Source organism: Phaseolus vulgaris, chromosome 10, assembly GCF_000499845.2.
Source record: "Phaseolus vulgaris cultivar G19833 chromosome 10, P. vulgaris v2.0, whole genome shotgun sequence".
NCBI lineage: Eukaryota > Viridiplantae > Streptophyta > Magnoliopsida > Fabales > Fabaceae > Phaseolus > Phaseolus vulgaris.
Window position 1 is genome coordinate 39,650,076 of NC_023750.2, and position 17,646 is coordinate 39,667,721.

At 31.5% G+C, this 17,646-nt stretch overlaps 2 protein-coding genes across 2 annotated transcripts; one reads left to right on the plus strand and one right to left on the minus strand.

The window, feature by feature from the left end:
- The first annotated feature begins 535 nt into the window (after window positions 1-535).
- Window positions 536-1,503, plus strand: LOC137818428 (auxin-responsive protein SAUR32-like). Its single transcript, XM_068621863.1, has one exon. It carries the CDS (start codon window positions 819-821, stop codon window positions 1,143-1,145), a length of 327 nt encoding a protein of 108 aa, XP_068477964.1. The 5' UTR covers window positions 536-818; the 3' UTR covers window positions 1,146-1,503.
- Window positions 1,504-10,208: 8,705 nt separating this feature from the next.
- LOC137818521 (CDPK-related kinase 3-like) lies at window positions 10,209-17,646 on the minus strand. Its single transcript, XM_068621993.1, has 11 exons — window positions 16,838-17,646; window positions 14,346-14,476; window positions 13,796-13,837; window positions 13,605-13,713; window positions 13,387-13,465; window positions 12,775-13,071; window positions 12,089-12,198; window positions 11,437-11,544; window positions 11,113-11,175; window positions 10,735-10,902; window positions 10,209-10,623 (listed from the first exon to the last, which is right to left on the minus strand). Exons 1-11 carry the CDS (start codon window positions 17,357-17,359, stop codon window positions 10,486-10,488), a joined length of 1,767 nt encoding a protein of 588 aa, XP_068478094.1. The 5' UTR covers window positions 17,360-17,646; the 3' UTR covers window positions 10,209-10,485.

Here is a 17,646-nt window from a genome sequence, read left to right on the forward strand (position 1 = left end):
ATATTTCATAAATATAAAATCACCTTTAGTTCCCAAGGTTTAAATATAGTAATTTTATCCCTCAAAATATCTTCTACTTATTTTGATATGAAGTTGGAAGAAATTCTTCACATTTAGGACAAAAAGAAATCAAAGCAACCATTTTATTTTTATAGTAAAAATTAACAACAATTTTGACCATGAGAAACATAAATAACAATTAACAAAAAAAAAATTGATATAACATATCCCCACTTATATATTTCTTTTTAAGAGTTAAAATATATTAATTGTGACATTTAATGATCTATTGCCAAATTTACAAGATCTTGATTTTATGATAGATATGATGTGATGATCACAAGTGTCTTTGATGATAGGTGGGCAACAAATTAGATTCCAACCAACCTTTCCTATTTTCTCTAAAAGACCTTTTAGAGTGACACGATCCATCAACAATGATGCCATCATCATCACCCGCCACGATCAAACGGTGGAGATCGAGTCACACTTGTAGTCTTTAACTTAGACCCAATATTCAGGAAAAAATTACTCTTTTTCTCTCTCTACGCTTTGTCCTATATATCACCAGGTTCCACCCTTTGGCATAGCATAGCATGAGTAGTTCTTCTCATTATCAACCATGTCCAACGATCCAAGGTCACTGAGTTACTCCTTTCTAACTCACTTCAACATGGCCATAGCAGACTCAGAACCTTGGTCGATCCTCACCCTTGTTTTCCTGTGACTTTTTCCTTTCAAACATATCCTCAAACTCACAAACTTTGGGCTCTTTTTTGTGTCGGTTTCCTTGTCTTTGTTGCTTTCTTGGTGGTAGAATGGGTATGGGGGAGAAGAGTCCCAGGAGTTTTCAATTGCACCATCGTGATGGGAAGAAGCAGGAGTTCAGAGGGGTACCAAAAGGGTGCATGGCGATCAAAGTTGGTCAAGGAGAAGAGCAACAAAGGTTCGTGGTGCCTGTCATGTACATCAACCACCCTCTCTTCATGCAGCTTCTCAAGGAGGCAGAGGAAGAATACGGTTTCGACCAGAAGGGAACCATAACCATCCCTTGCCATGTTGAGGAATTCAGAAACGTTCGGGGCTTGATTGACAGGGACAAGTCCCTTCACCACCACCACCATGTTGGTTGCTTTGGCTTCTGAATTCTGCTCCAAACCAAGGTTTTTAAAACTGGTTTTTTCTCCCAACATCAAGTTTTTTGGGATCTTGTCCACAGTTTTGTAAAATGTTCAGAGTTCTGAAGAAACTGTCGCGACTTCAATTAGAAACCTTGGGTGAAACATGGAGAAAGAATTGATCTTGGGCTACAAATCACCACCCCTTTAGTTTTTTTTAATGATTATCTCAGTGTAAATTTGGTAGCTTTTAGATTTTTTTTTGTAGTGTTTGGTTTATGCGAAAAAAAAGGCCTTAGGTAGGTGATGGTGAAGACAACAGAATGTTGCTTCTTCCAATTGTACTTACTTTTTTTCTAAATTGTTAGGAATCGTTATGGAAAAAGGAGATGCTTTTCTTTTCTTTTCTTTTCTATTCCTTTTTTCTGTGAAGAATTTTTCACGCGCTGGAATAATTGGTACACCACTCTGAAAAAGAAGGAATTGACGGTAAGTAGGGCCGAAATTTTGTTTCTTTTCCTCTCTTTTGAGTCACTGAATTCCCCTTTGGTGTCTCACTGTAACAGATGGGGTTCAATTCTTAATTAATCTCTGATTATGAAAAATCAAGCCTTTCTGTCACTGTAGTTGATGGGGGACCTTGAATTGGGATTACATTCTTGATTATGATCAGATTATTGAAATTATGTACAGAATTGTACTGGGGCCAATTTCTTTACCTCAATGATTCTGTAACCAATTGGAACCTTTGCACTGTAATTCATTCTAGTTAGGTGTTTTTTGAGGACTGTAATTTATGTTTCTGGACAGAGAGGTAAAATGAGGTTTGCATGAAAAAAATTGCGTCTGTGTGTCTGAAATCTGCAATAAACTGAATCACTGATATCACTCTAGGAAATGAGTGAGAGAGGCAGAGTGTTGAGATTTTTCTTTCTTTTTTTTTTTCTTATGAAAATGGAGAATTGCATTGTTGGTGTTTGTTTGGATTATTGCATTGAATAAGGGTAGGTGAAGGAGAAGGACAAAATAGGGTGCAGTGATATAAGGTGTGGGTGGGTGCATGACTTCCACGTTCCCAAAGGGTGTAGTGTTATTTTATGTGCATCATCCAAGAACACACATTTAATTCAGTTCAAGTCTAACCTTTGGAGTTTGTACCCCTTAAAGGTTTAAAGGTGAAACAAAAAGATCCAAACAGGGAACAGATTTTTTGGCTGGAGTTTATTTTATTTGAGACTATGGTCCAGGAATATCAAAGTTTTTTCACTGTCATCTTTGGCAGATACTTTCTGAAGCAGTCATTGACTCATTCTATCACATACAAAGAATACAAGACAACCTCAACCCCACACAAATTGTTGGCTATGCATGAAAGCAATTGTATCATGATTTTTCATTATCTTTAACACAAGAAATTATTGCTTCATTCAGAATTATTAATAATTTGTTATCTTAATTAAGACATTTAAATAATTACTTAATAATGTTTCTTGCCACACTGCTGAAAAGAACCACACCTTGGGACAACGAAATCATAGATAGACTGCATTAATTGAATTTCAATAGGTTTTTATTTGCGTTGAAGTGAAACCTTGAAAACTCTCTCGGGAATTCACATGCATGATTTCAAGGTACTTTCAATAGTACTTTTTAGGTACTTTTATTACAGAAAGTAAATTTCAGAATCAACTACGGTCAACTATAGGGAAAAAATAATAAACTTCAATTACAGATTCAAAATATGTATAGTATAAAATAAAATTATGCCAAAATTATCATTTCATACCTACATATATAAAGGAAGAAGAACATAAAAAAAGGAAAATAATAAATATAATCAATGATATTAAAAATTTAAATAAGTATGAAACTAAATTATACATTATAATGCACGATTTTGTGATTTTATTCTTTTATTTACTTACATCATTCATTACATGAATAAAACACCGCACTATTTGAGACTTATATACAAAGGATATATTTTAGATTTGTTTGTTTTTGTGATTGCTATTTTATTTTAGAAGATAGTATTAATGGATAAAAAAATATTAAAAATAATTAAAAAATTATAGGTGTTGCATTTTTCATCCCTTGTTTTGAAAGTGTTATAATAAATCAATCTCTCTGTTTCAAATTGTGCATGGTTGGTTTAGCCTTTCATTAATAAAATAAAAAGAATAAGTGGCAAGGAAAAAATAGTATTAAATTCTTAAAAAATGAATGAATGGATCATGATGTAGGGGCAAATAAAATGTAGGGGCAAATAAAAGGTTGGGTTGACATCTTATACTATGGTGTTGTTAGATGTTGAATGAATCCAATATAATATTGGCACTAAGGTAGAGAAGGAAGTTACTATACAATCTCCACCTCTTATTTATTTTATTTTATTTTTCTCCCAAAGAAAAATTTTATGATAAATAATTAGTTACATTTTCTTAAAATTACAAAATCATAACAAAATACTCGATAAGCTGCTACAATAAAGTTATTTTAATAAAGTAATTAAAATATTCTTCCACATTAAAGATGTCACTAAATGACAATGAATGGACTGTCAGCACTCTGAATTTCAGTTAAGCAATATAAATAATCTCTCACACTAGAAAAAATTAAAAACCCATCCAACACTATTTTTTTACACATGTCTTTCTTTGTAATATTTGATTTCAGCTCTTAATTTTTTAAAATATCTAGTTGATTAAGTTTATTACTTAGATCATAATTTAAAAAGGACATGTGAGACAAAATTAGAAAAGAAGAGGGAATATGCATACAAATAAAAAAAACTAGTTGAAAATATCAAAATAAAAAATAATGACAACATTAGAAATGTAAGCCATATTATTTATTTTATTTGTAACTAGTCAACTAGTTGACATTCATTTAAGTAATTACGTGTATAACTATATATACAAGACGGCTTTGGATATGCATAACAATCTCATCCTTTCTCCATCACAATTTTTTTCTCTTAATGTAATAAAAACACACACCTCCAAAAGTGACAAATTTTTGGGATTTCAGATTCTTCATGGCCTTTGTTTCTCTCATGGGTCAAAAAAAATGAATCTGAAAAATTCAAAAGTGATGGTTAATAATCCAAAAGGCAACATCTTGACACTTTCCTTCCACTTGGGTGAGAAAGAAAATGGTGAGAATTAAGAAGTGCATGTCCCTTCACTGATTTGTTTTTCTTTCTACTTGGATTATTTAGCACAATATTTGCAAGTGGAGTGCACAATATTGAGCACAAATTGGAACCACAGACACCAACATTGAATTATTTTGTCACAAAAATGTTAGTGGAAACATATAGCTTGAAAGAATCATTATAAGAATTTTACTTTGACAACAGAGAGAAAGTGTGTCATTTTCCTCCTTCACAAACCCTTTATCATCATTAAATATAACTTTTGCTTTTGGCTATAAAATGTGGTTTTTTTTGGTATGCATTGAAGAGGGTTATTCCTTATGATATTGACTTTTTTAAGGAATTTAATTTGGCGGTGGATTTTGGATTTTGTTTTGTCCTTTTAGGACTGTGTTCCGAAGGTGAATCGCGTGACACCTATGCAATTTCATAGATTTCTATGCGATTTGTTGTGCACACGATCCTCTTGTTATAAACAAAGCATGCATATTTATTTTAGAGATTTTTTAAGAAAACAAATTTATTTGTCTTTTTAAATAAAATAAATAAATCTATTTGTCTAAAAGATAAATGTATTTATCTAAAAATTAATTTCTTGATTTTTTTTAGTGATATTTTGAATGATATATATTTTATTTATCATACGTATAAGGTTTATTTTATAGTAATTATGAAATGTTCTAAAGAAATACTTAACAAATCACTAAAATATTTATTTAGATTAAGTATTTGTTTATTAAATAATTTTTAAATTGTTACACCATAAAAAAAAAATATAACAATCCAAAAAGTATATGTACTTGTTTACAACTGTAGATAATCTTTAAACATTCTTGGTATTCTGAACCAATTCATCACCATTCAATACCATGTCTGTTTTACAAATCCTAATATCGATATAATATTTCTAACTAAAAAGAATACTTCTTACTTAAAAAGTAGTAACTTTAATTTAGATGTGAAACCAAAATATTACGTTATAACCATTCCAATTTCAAAATCAAACTTACTAAAATTAATCATAATTATTCTCAGTCTATTAAGTAATTAATTCAGTTATATATAATTTTACATAACCCCATTACTCAAAATTGGAGTAAGACCACATTCTCTTTGCTGAAATTTAATTAAAATTATGTCTAAATTTAATTTTTAAAAACTATTTATAAAATAACTTAATTTATGACTTTAAGCTAATTCACAACTAACTTTATATATTACAAATGTTATTAGTATATTATTTAATTCTTTTAATTGACAAAGAATAAATAAAATATTTGAAGTTTTAAAGGGATATTCAAAGTAAGCAATTTCATCTAGCATTTTATTTAATACCATCTTGATTTTTATTTAGGTATTATTTTCATATTTGATAACTTTACTTTTAACTTTGAATTTTTCAATACATTATAGTTAATAGTAAAGATTGTTTTACAGTTTTTCAAATGATCCTATTCCTTTGCATTGTATTCGGAATTGATAATTAATATATAATTTTTTTTATTTAAATTGAATTAATTTATAAATTATTTTTAAAAATTCACTAAACTAAATTTACATTTGGAGAAATAGAACACAATTCATGTATTAAAATAGTTAGTAACCTTATCCCATTTACATATAATAAATTACTCCAAATAGAAAAGAATTTCAAAATCAACTAAACTCTAATTATTCTATAATCTGGTAAAGAAATATATATAAAGAAAATTTCCAAGAATGTTTATGAATAGGCAAAGATTAATGAATGAGATAAGAATAAAAGATTGCAGATAGAGTTGGAGAAACACATGCAAACAAACAAACAAATGACTGAAACAAAGCAAGCACAGTGCACAGATATTTTCTGTGTTGTTGAATACTTTTAAATCTTGAACACTTTACTAGGACTAACCATGATTATGTTTGTTAGTAATTTATATTATGAATGGACAACGAAAGAAGAAAATGCCATTTTTCTCTACTTTGGGAGCCTACAAATTCAACTAAAATCTGGTAAAAACGCCAATTCTGACTTTATTACTTTCGATGCATTTAATTTAGCTCACACTTCTTTCTTTCCGGAAAACCACAACTATGGATAAGTGTCATCCACAACTCACAAAAAATTCATTAATTGAATAAAAAAATTATTAAATAAAATATTTTATAAATAAAAATAATTTATCACTATATTAATTAAATTAAATACTATTATTGATATTTAAAATAATTTTTATTATTAATAAAATTTATAAACTAGTTTTTAAATTGATATTTAATTAATTAATTCATAATAAATTTATAAATACTATTTTAATTAATTAAATATCAAATTAAAAATTATTTCATAAATTTTTATTAATAATATAAATTATTTTAAATATTAATAATTTTTTAATTTATATAAAATAATATTTAATTTAATTAATATAATGACTAATTACTTTTATTTTAAAAATTAGTTTTTATTATTGTGTATAATATTCTCCTACCATTCTTTTATGCATCAAATCTCATGAATTGGAAACTCTTACTCATATCCCTTGTGTTCTAATTCAAAACGAAAATTAGTCTTGAAGGCCTTTCCCTCTTATTCAACAATTCCACTCATTTAATACGAAGGGTAAACTTTAATACATCAACTAAGTCTTAATTAATAATATTAAAAAGTATATATATATATATATATATATATATATAACAAAAAGTAGAAAAATTTATTTCAACCATTGACACAACATGTCTTGGACATTCTTTCAATAGATAGTGATGCATATATTATACTATAACTGTAAATTCACAAAATCTATTCCAACAACAATATAATTTCTATTATGCAATGATCCTACTAAAGAAAAATGATGTTAACACTCTGAATTTTTAAATCCAACCATAGATTTTATAATGTTATAATACACTGTATATGATCACAATTTTATTGATTAATTTTATGATAATTTGTTTATAAGGCAATATTTTATCGACGAAATTGTTCTCTTGCTTGATAAAAAGTCAACCCCGTTATCTAATAATGACGTTGACCTCACATTACTCAATTTTTATATCTCCTATGGCTGAAATGAAAACAACCCTAGCCGCCCCCAAAAGATAGTACATATAAACTCAAATCACATTTATAAATACCAATTTACTGATTAAAAAAACATATTAATTTGTGCCACTATTTGTCAACTTATTCTTTTTTAAATTTTTTTAACAAATTTTAGTCATGAGAGTGAGACTTTCTTGTCGACAGCAAATTATTTAATAATTAATAATGACGTTTCAAAATAATTATATTTAAATGGTAATGTAACATTATATAGTAAAAATATACTATTTTTAAAAAAAAAATTGATTCTCGTTTAAATTTACTTCTATTCGACCAATTTTTTTAAAAAGAATAATTAGAACAAATATTATTTTCCTTGAAAATTGACTTATTAAGTACAAAATATGTCCAAATCTTAATATTACTCATTCATACACTAAACAAGTAATTAAATAGAGATTAAATTTTTAAAAAATTAATTATTATATTAACTAAATTAGATACTATTTTACATAAAATAAAATTATTAATATTTAAAATAATTTTTATTATTGATAAATAATTTTAAATTGATATCTAATTAGTTAACAAAGTTTTAGTTACCAATTAATTAGATTTTGATAGTTGAAATTTTGATAACTAATTAAATACTAATTTAAAAATTATTTTAAATATTAATAATTTTTTTAATCTTAAAATTAATATTTAATTTAGTTAATATTGTAAGTAATTATTTTTTAATTTTAAAATTAATTAATATTTAATTACTTCCTTGTGGTGATATTTTTTCTATAAAGAAACATGACTAGACACCTTCCCAAATCAACAAGCTAGTGGGAAAATATGATAACAAAGTTTGCCTTCCACATCAGGAAAATGATTGTTCCTGTGGCAGCAGTTAGTTGAACTATGAACCTGGATAAACAAAAATGAGTGCTTTTATTTGTGAAATTGGAATTTTAGACACCCACTTTATCACCTATTTTCTTCTTTGTTTTTGGCGTATATATGGCATTAATGGTTGTGGAAAAGTTAGTAGGGTCTTTGGTGAGGGCAATGGGACCAGCATGAAAATGGCATATACGAGATTCATAAGATAACAGAAAGGAAGTTATCTTCTTTTTGTTGTCATGGAAGCTTCCCGTGAAACAGACATGAACTCTGTACAATTTCCAGTCACTATAACTAAACCAAAGCAGCCACTATAAGTTACTATGGTTGGTTCACTTCTTCTTGCAACTCGCTTCAGTGCTCCAAATGTTTTCTCTAGCTTGCTAAATATTGCCTCTAAAAGTATTTTACACTGTACTTGTGTTTATCTTTGAAGATTTTTCATTAATTAAAAATAAACATATTATATAAATCTCACATCGATTATAGATTAAAACATTTCATAGTAATCGATTAAAACATTTCATAGTATATAAGTGAGTACCAGTTTTATGATGTTAAGTTAAACTTAAAGTTCATTTCTTAATATGATATCAGAATTATTTCTTTATGTGTGTTAGAAATACCTTATCACATTTCATAGTATATAAGTAGTTGCAAACCTCATCTTATAAATTGGTCTTATGAGGTTTTTTTTTTTATCGGTCTTATGAGGTTGAGTTAGACTTAAAGAACACTTTTAAATAAAATATAAAACATTTTATAGTACATAAGTGGTACCAGTTTTATGATGTTAAGTTAAACTTAAACTTCTTAATATGGTATAAAGTCATTTCCTAAATGATGTGTGTTGGAAATACCTCATTACATTTCATATTATATAAGTAGGTGTAAATCTCATCTTATAAATAGGTCTTATAAGATTTTAAAGAACACTTCTAAATAAAATATAAATTTTATTTTATAAAATAATTTGTAAGATACAAAGAATTAGATTTAAATCCAATTGAGGGAAAGAACATTATCTCTTTGTAACATCTTCAACTATCAAAAATGTCCATAAAGCTATAGAGTCCACCACATGTACAAATACTCCATACGATAATAAAAATATAATTTTTACTTTAATAAAGTATTTAATACATTGATTTTTGTTTCATTGGGCAGTGTTTTGTTGACTTTACTTCAATTACATGCAATTGATAATTTTATTCTATTAAACTCTTACACACTTATGAACTGAGTCAATATTTGCTTTTATTTTAAAATATAGTTTATTCGGTTCCAATTTCAGGTTTTCACTTTAAGCAAGTGACGATAAAGTTTAATCACCTTAAATTGTACGTTTATTATGCATTAATCTTTTTTTGATAATATTTTTAGTCCTAACTATTTTAGAAAAGAGAACTTTTCTCTTTCTGCGTTCTATTTTCTTATTTCTAAAATTCAAAATGGTCCTCTAAGTCACGTTCACCCTTCGTTCTCACTCTTGAATTTTACTTTTCAACGTAGATATTGTTTGGACATAATCATAATCTCATTCCTTCAAGGTATGTTATTCTCGTTATTTTTTCTACTCTATTGTTTTAATTACTTTCTCAAGAAAATTTTATTTTTCCTTATCTTGTGCTACAATATAACTTGGTAAAAAAAACATGTGCCTTTTTGCTTCAGGTAGCCACTGTTCCAAAAGTGTGATTCTTATGTTGTTTAGTACGAGACTAAACGATAATAAAAACCAAACCTCTTCATCAGTGACAATTAAAAGACACGTTTATGATTGAGATGAGGGTCTATTTGCAAGGTAGATAATCTTATATTTGCAGAAATTCGCTTTTTACTTCAACAGGTAATAAGATTGATTATTTTTGAAAATTTAAAAGTTCAGAATCAAGTTGCAAAGGCACAAATGTTGAGGTATGTGTTCTTGTTGCTTAACGCACGCTCATGAAAATAAAGCATCAAAACAGATAAACCTATTTTCCTGATAATGACAGTAAAAGGCCAATTTGGATAAATTGCTTTAATTTTGACTATATGATTTTTTAAGGCATTCACAAGTTAATGAATATTCATGGGAGCAGACCCATATCATTTGCGAAATGGACTAAGGAACAAGCATTTGACATGTAATTCACTCAGCATTCCCTGTATTGACTTTGTAAGACATTCATTTACACAAATCCTATTTTTTCCACCATGAAAGAAAAATGAAGAAAAAAATTCTCTAGATCTACTTTTCTTCCCGCATCTTCAAACTATATGTCAAAGGGTCCAATCCAAAACTACCTGTGTCTTGGGTTTGAACTACGGAGAGTCACACCATGCAAAAATTTTGTATATCCAAGTAAGCTAAGCTTTCCATCACTATTTCTTATCCAGTCTTTGAGAATTGAATAAGCTGAAGGCCCAAGATTCAACTCCTGTGGCCATAAAGAAGATATAAAAAACATAGATAAGCATTGCAAAACAACATACCAAGTCATATATATGGTAGAACAGATTGTGTTAGAAAAAGAAAAAATTGTAATTACTCTGCCCAATTCTTCAACTGATATCAGACGGTTCCCTTCAGTCTCAAAATGTTCAAATGCAGTTGAGGCAATGTCTTCCCACCTATCAAGTGCTTCCAATTGGTATGTGCTAATTGCAGCTGCACAAAATTCTTCAAAGTCCATCTTTCTATAGGCAAGTGGCTCCATCTATACAATCATTCAACCAAGAAAATGTACACACTTAGCACTAGTACATGTAGGAACTTACATACAATTAAGTAAAAAATAGTAGATCAACACAATCTAATGTGCTATTAGTATAAAAAGAACATTTTGAAAAATGTATATACTGGCGTGTCAGGTTGAACATGACAAAGATATTTTCTCTCAATACAACTTTTAAGAATAATGGCTCACCGCATTTATGATGTCAACAACCCTTGACTCCCTCATTGCATCAGTTGCATTGTGTACAAGAGCCTGCAAAGTTTGCTTTGAAGCTGTGAATCATGGAAATTAATGGATTCTAAAGAAAGGGCAGGAAAACAACCAAAACCCTTCAAAGCAGGAAAAACACATCCATTATTTCCACACAAATATGAACTAAGACAAAAAAGGCAGGTTGTGCTGTGAAAATGACAATTTTCTAACACCCCTTGCCCTTCCCGCCAGTCACAGTTAAAAACTTTAATTTATCAACCATATGGATTCTAAGGATTTTATAGGGAAGCAGTAGAAAACCATTTTGAAATTGTCAAGGGAGATGAGTCCGTCTCTATTGGGTCCCAACAATCTGAATTGTGCCCTAAGGTAGGGCAATTCATCCTCTGGCAAGGCTTTTGAAAGTGCCTAGATAAAAGAAGCCACAAGATCAGTTAAAATACAGGACAGAAAAATATTCAATAGACAATAACCTAATGTCAGAACTGGTAAAAAATGCTAAACAATGTTTCTTAAAAAGAAGTCCATTGATGAAACTTTATATCAAATAAATAAGAACACAACTTGAGTTTCCCAAAAAGCATTAGATTTATCAACATCATAATTCACAATAGACCATAAAAAGCACATATTTTTCTTTTCATTCTTATTGAAAAAAAAGCATTAAGGAGGCTCTCCTCACCACACACCGAAACATCATGATTATATTCATTGTCAGTAGGGAAAATATCATCATGAAGGAAAATGCATGTGATATCAGTTGAGGGATGAAGTACTGCTAGTAAAATTAGAAGAAAAAAATGGCACAAACATACATAAATTCAGCACAGACATGTGCGAGAGATAGTAGTAGGTAACAAATGTTAAGATAGAAGTAAGTATTTACATGAAGTAAGATACTGAAAGCTAAACTCAGCATAAGCATATTCAAGGAAAAGGAACTAAATAATACCTTCACTGCTGCACGTTTGAGTGGTGTTGCAAGAAGATAAGCCTTCACTAGTTTATAAACTAATATGTCTAAAGGGATTGGACGGCTTTCATCCCTCAACCAAGGATGACCTGCATGTACAGAAGTATGCAGTAATTAGTTTAACAGATTCAATTTACCAAAACATTGTCAGTACCTTTATGCAAATTCATTACTAATAGGAAAAAGTTAGTGTCCTCCAGTCAAAAAGGTAGCAAGTACAATCTTACTCCTGGACTAAATGAAACCTATAAAAGATTAGATAGGCGCAGCGCAACCACTATCTGACCAATGTTACACATAAGTAATTCTTTCATGAGTCAGTTAATAGACAAGTATCAAAGCACTCAAGGAACCCAATCTTAAAGCTAGTCGTTAAGGAGGAATAACCAAATACTTAAATACTTCACCAAACATCTTATATTACCCAATGTTGGACTTAGGTAAATGTAACACCCAAGTCTCTATCATAGCACCACCCCAAATAACTACCAACTCATACTCTACAACACTTCACTTAACTTCGTCATTAGTCAGAACCTTCCATGTAGCCCTTTTCAAAATCTTGATAATCAACTTTGATACCAATTGATAAATACCCAACCAATGACAGATCTAGAAATTTATATTGTGCAAGCAATACTTATTTAATAGATAAGAGCACTTACTTAGAGCTTGGACAGCTGTCATTCTTTTCCTGTAGTCCTTGTTTAGAAGCCGTTTTACAAAGTCCTTGGCCTCTGCAGAGGCAGAAGGCCAAGGTAAATCATCAAAGTTAGGATCAGCTCTAAGCACTGCACGAAAAATTCCAGATTCTGTTCGTGCCCAGAAAGGTCGACTTCCACATAATAAGATATAGGTAATAACACCAATACTCCATATATCTGCTTCAAGACTATATGACCTGTGAAGGACCTCAGGTGCAACATAATACGCACTCCCAACAATGTCATTCAGCCGTTCATCTGTATATCAATCAAACACATGAAGGGAAAAGTTAAGAAGGAAGGTCTTAAATCCACAAATATTCGACCAATAATGAATGAAAGGAAGCAGTTTTCAGGTAATGAGTACATGGGGCACACTACTGAGACACAAATGCATTATTCTACTGACACATCATTCAAATTTTCCTTTTACATAATATACATCAAACATTTACAGAAACCACACTTATATCTTCAATCTCGATATTTGGTTTTAATACTTCTAATATGTTAACAAGAGAGTCTGCTTTGGAAGGAAAAGGGTAAAAAATATAGAACCACTATAATAATTACCTGGCCGGATGAAGTCAGATAGACCGAAATCAATAAGCTTCATGTCAGCATCTTCACTTCTTGAAGTGAAGAGGAAATTCTGTAAAAGCAAGCTCCGACAAAGGATGGACAACATTATTGATACTCTAATTCTTATATTAGTAGAACTCGAGATAGAAAAACAGAGCTAAATGTGATCATTACAAATTATTATGCGGATGAAGATTTAAAGCACAAACCTCAGGTTTAAGGTCCCGGTGCACAACACCTTGAAGATGACAAAAAGCAACTACACTTAGGATCTGCAAAACTATAACCTTGGCATCCTCCTCTGAATACTTTCCTCCCCTAATTTGACAGTAAGCATTAATCAGTAAGTAAAAAGATTATACCAAGTTCAAAATAAATAAAAAATAAATAAAAGGCTAACCTTGACAAAATTCTGTCAAGAAGCTCCCCACCTTCACACAATCTGGTAAGAAAGAAAAAATGGTCACTGTATGATGTAGTTACAGTTCTAAGATGCATGTCCCCCAACAGTTAAACAACTTAGCAAATATTCCCCAAAGAAATACATGCCATGTAGAAACTTAGAAATAAAGCAACATCTAATCTACATGCAGTTGAACTTGTTTAAAACTTTGGAACAGGCAAAAGAATGAACAAAAGAAATGAGAACCAAAAGTAAGAAACTGCATATTAATTGTAGTCCCAATAGAAAAATGATCTGCATATAAACAACAATGTCTTTTATAGTTCAAAGTGACTGCTCATTAACCAAATGTATAAAGAAGACAATACTGATTCAGTTCTCTAGCAATCTGACACCAAATTTTCATTATGGATGATAATGAATCACAAAAACAGAATAGTCAAGCTTTACCCACTGTGTGAGGTTGGTTATATGGATAAAAAACATACCATAAAGTTGTCATAAATCATAAATTAAATGATATTTAATGCAACAATAAAAGACATACTCCATTACTATGTACACATTGTTGGCATCTTCAAAAGCATCATGATATTTGACAAGATGTTCATGGCCAGATAGAGCTTTTAATATCTTCACCTCTCTGCGAACATCTTCAATTGCTATTGCAGTAGTCATCTGCTGAATAAATTTTATTAAGACTAGAAAAAAGTATAAAAATGCAGGGGCAAAGAATAATAATTTAATTCTAAGGTGATACAACCTTTATTTTTTTTCTTTTTAAAAATCTAATGGAACTATGAGGGAAAAAAGCAGGACTTAAAAGAATATCCTGTAGACTCCTTATTTGGACAAAAAAATTGGCTTGGGCATATGTGTGCTTCACAGTGATCAAACATGCCTTAAATTTCAAATAATGACACTCATATACAATAATTGAATTATTTGTAAAACATGAGTACAAGCTGGGGGCCTGCTTTAACTTACATACCGAGGTTGCCTAATATATCCAACTGAACTAGTTTTTTGGGAACTATTACAGAACTACTAGGAATATATATATTAGTTCATGTCTAAGTAGTAAACTTAAAGTAGTAAACTTGAAAGTGATTATGCAATCCAGTGAGGAGAAAGATATTGCAGCAGCATAATGAGCATATATGAATTAGAGAGACCACTAGGCTATGCAGACAACTATCACACTTTGTACATTAACTTGTGATTATCAGCATTAGTCTGCTGGACATACATTGAGTTTGTTGCTTCTAGTTTTATGTTTTTTTCACATTCTTTAAATTGAATTTTCTTGGTTGGCTTGTGTGTGCAACACAATTCCAACCACTGTCTTCGGACCCACATCCATATGTGAAAAAATGTTAATCTACCTTATGCTATTATGTTGCTTTAGTGTTAATGTGGATAAGTGACATAATTCCATACGCTGTATGTATTTAAAAGTATCTCATTAATGGTTAAAAACACAGTAAGGTAATATACAACCAATCTCCAACAAAGTGACTAACCCTACCTCAAATAGGGACAAAGAGAAACATGCTTTTAACACTAAATGACTGAAGCATTGATATACATCAATGCCTCACACATGTAAGACAATTTTAGCTTCCAAAACCTCCAATAAAGTGGCTAACCCTACATCGAATAGAAACACGCTTTTAACAATAAATGCAACTGGAAGTTACAAATATTATAAATCTTGCATAATAAAACGGCTGAACCGTTACCCAAGAGGACGGAGTATTGTAATACGCCAGTGCCTCACATACGCAAGTCGATTCTAGCATCCAAAACCGACAACAAAGTGATTAACCCTACCTTAAATAGGGTCGAATAAAACACGCTTTTAACACTAAATGCAACTGGAAGTTACAAAGAATCTAAAACTTGCACCATAAAACGGCTGAACCGTTACCCAAGAAGACGGAGTATTGTAATACGTCAACGCCTCATATGTAAGTCGATTCTAGCATCCAAAACCGCCAACAAAGTGACTAACCTACCTTAAATAGGGGCAAAGAGAAACATGTTTGTAACACTAAATGCAACTGGAAGTTACAAAGATTCTAAAACTCGGCACAATAAAATTATCGGGCCGTTATCCAAGAGAACGGAGTATTGTAGTATGACAATGCCTCACACATGTAAGACAATTTTAGTGTCCAAAGGTATCAATAATGGTTAGCATCAAACAATATCAAAATGGATAATTATTTCAACAGTTAGCTAACGAACACAATCTATATGATAAAAACGAATCAAAAAATAACAGAATGGATAGTCATTTCAACCGTTAACAAAACAATTTATATGATCAAAACTTCCATTCAACTGCAATGAGGGCAGGCTGCATGCATTTACATGATAATGTTTCTTATCAAACAACTTATTCTAGCACACTCAAACAAAGAGATCATTCTTTACCATCTTGGTTTACACTACCAATTTTCCAAATATCATTTTTACACATACTACACCACATGATCAGTTCAGCTAGGCAAGTTAAGAAATGCCATGCCATGTAAACTTACAGCTGACAACAAGCTAAAAACAAGTCAAAATGTCAAGTCAAATCGAACTACATAGAGTTTTTTTCTTTAAAATTTTACATTTCATTCAGTAAAATCCAAATGACTCTGACCACAGAACAGTGAATTTAAAATTTTGAAATGAAGCTACAAACAAAGAAAACAAGACAATGTCCCAGAACCATGTATTTGTCGGGTAACATTTGCAAGTACAAACTACAAATCTCAAAACCCCAATCCGTAAGAAAACTGAGTCTGACAAATTCCCAATCATTCCCTAGTCCCACTTACAGAATCTTGCAGAGCGTTCAATCAAACAACAGATATCAAACCCCGAATCGTCAAAATCCAAATGCTATCATAATTCATAATAACAAAAAAAAAAACACAATAAAAGACCAGACAACACAATGAAACACAAGTACAACCAACAAACTCAAATATCTCAAAACAAATTAACAAACTAAATTGAGAAGACATTGGATTGAAATTGTACCTTCGCCTTGGAAATGATCTTAACAGCAACAGGTTGGTCTTTGAGTTCGCCCTTCTTCCCCTTAGCATAACAAGTATGACCAAAATGCCCTCGACCCACTTCTTTCCCAATTTCATATTTCGCCCCAAAATTCTTACCGTACCCAAAGCTCTTATCCAGCGACTGTTCAGTCGCCACCGCCGCCGCTTCTTCCTCCGGGATCGGCCCCTCTTTAGGCGTCTTCCCGTGCCCAAGCCGCTTCGCTAGCGACGCCCTTATGTGCTTCGCCGGCGACGGAGGCGCGAACGACCGCCGAAAAAATCTCCTCGGCGTGCCTCTCGCCGGGGACGGCGTCACGCCGCCACCATGCGGGTAGGGACTCGGCCATGGACTGGCCCGCGCCGGCGTGCCCTTCACCGGCAGTGGAGAGAGCGGGGCGTCAGCGGATCCGGCCACCGCGACAACTGTGTCGACGGTGGTTTCCTCTGCGGCGGCGGCGTCATTTTGCGGCGTGAGATTGGACTTGCCGTAGCACTGACCCATGTGGACGTCAGCACATCGGAGGGCCTCACGCGGCGGGAAGTGGGGCGAATCTGGTCAGATGAGAAAACGATAAAATGAGGGAATTTGAGTCAGGTAGAGAGAGAATGAGAGAAGGGGTTTAGAGAGAGAAAGCGAGACAGTGCGCGACAGAGACAGACAGACACCGAGAAAGCATGGACAACCTCTGTTAACAAACAGAGAAAGCCGTGTGTTTGTGTGTGTGAGTGTCACTGTTGTATAATGTTTAGGGGTTCCGATAATCTGCTTCGCGGTGCACCCTGGACTTT

Excerpts from the sequence above, each read along its gene's own strand:
- LOC137818428 (XM_068621863.1), top strand. The coding sequence starts at position 819 with ATGGGTATGGGGGAGAAGAGTCCCAGGAGTTTTCAATTGCACCATCGT.
- LOC137818521 (XM_068621993.1), bottom strand. The coding sequence starts at position 17,359 with ATGGGTCAGTGCTACGGCAAGTCCAATCTCACGCCGCAAAATGACGCC. Across the intron at positions 13,714-13,795 it reads CTTGACAGAATTTTGTCAAG|GGGAGGAAAGTATTCAGAGG; the intron begins GTTAGCCTTTTA and ends CTGTCAAATTAG. Across the intron at positions 11,176-11,436 it reads CCCTTGACAATTTCAAAATG|GCTCTTGTACACAATGCAAC; the intron begins GTTTTCTACTGC and ends CAAACTTTGCAG.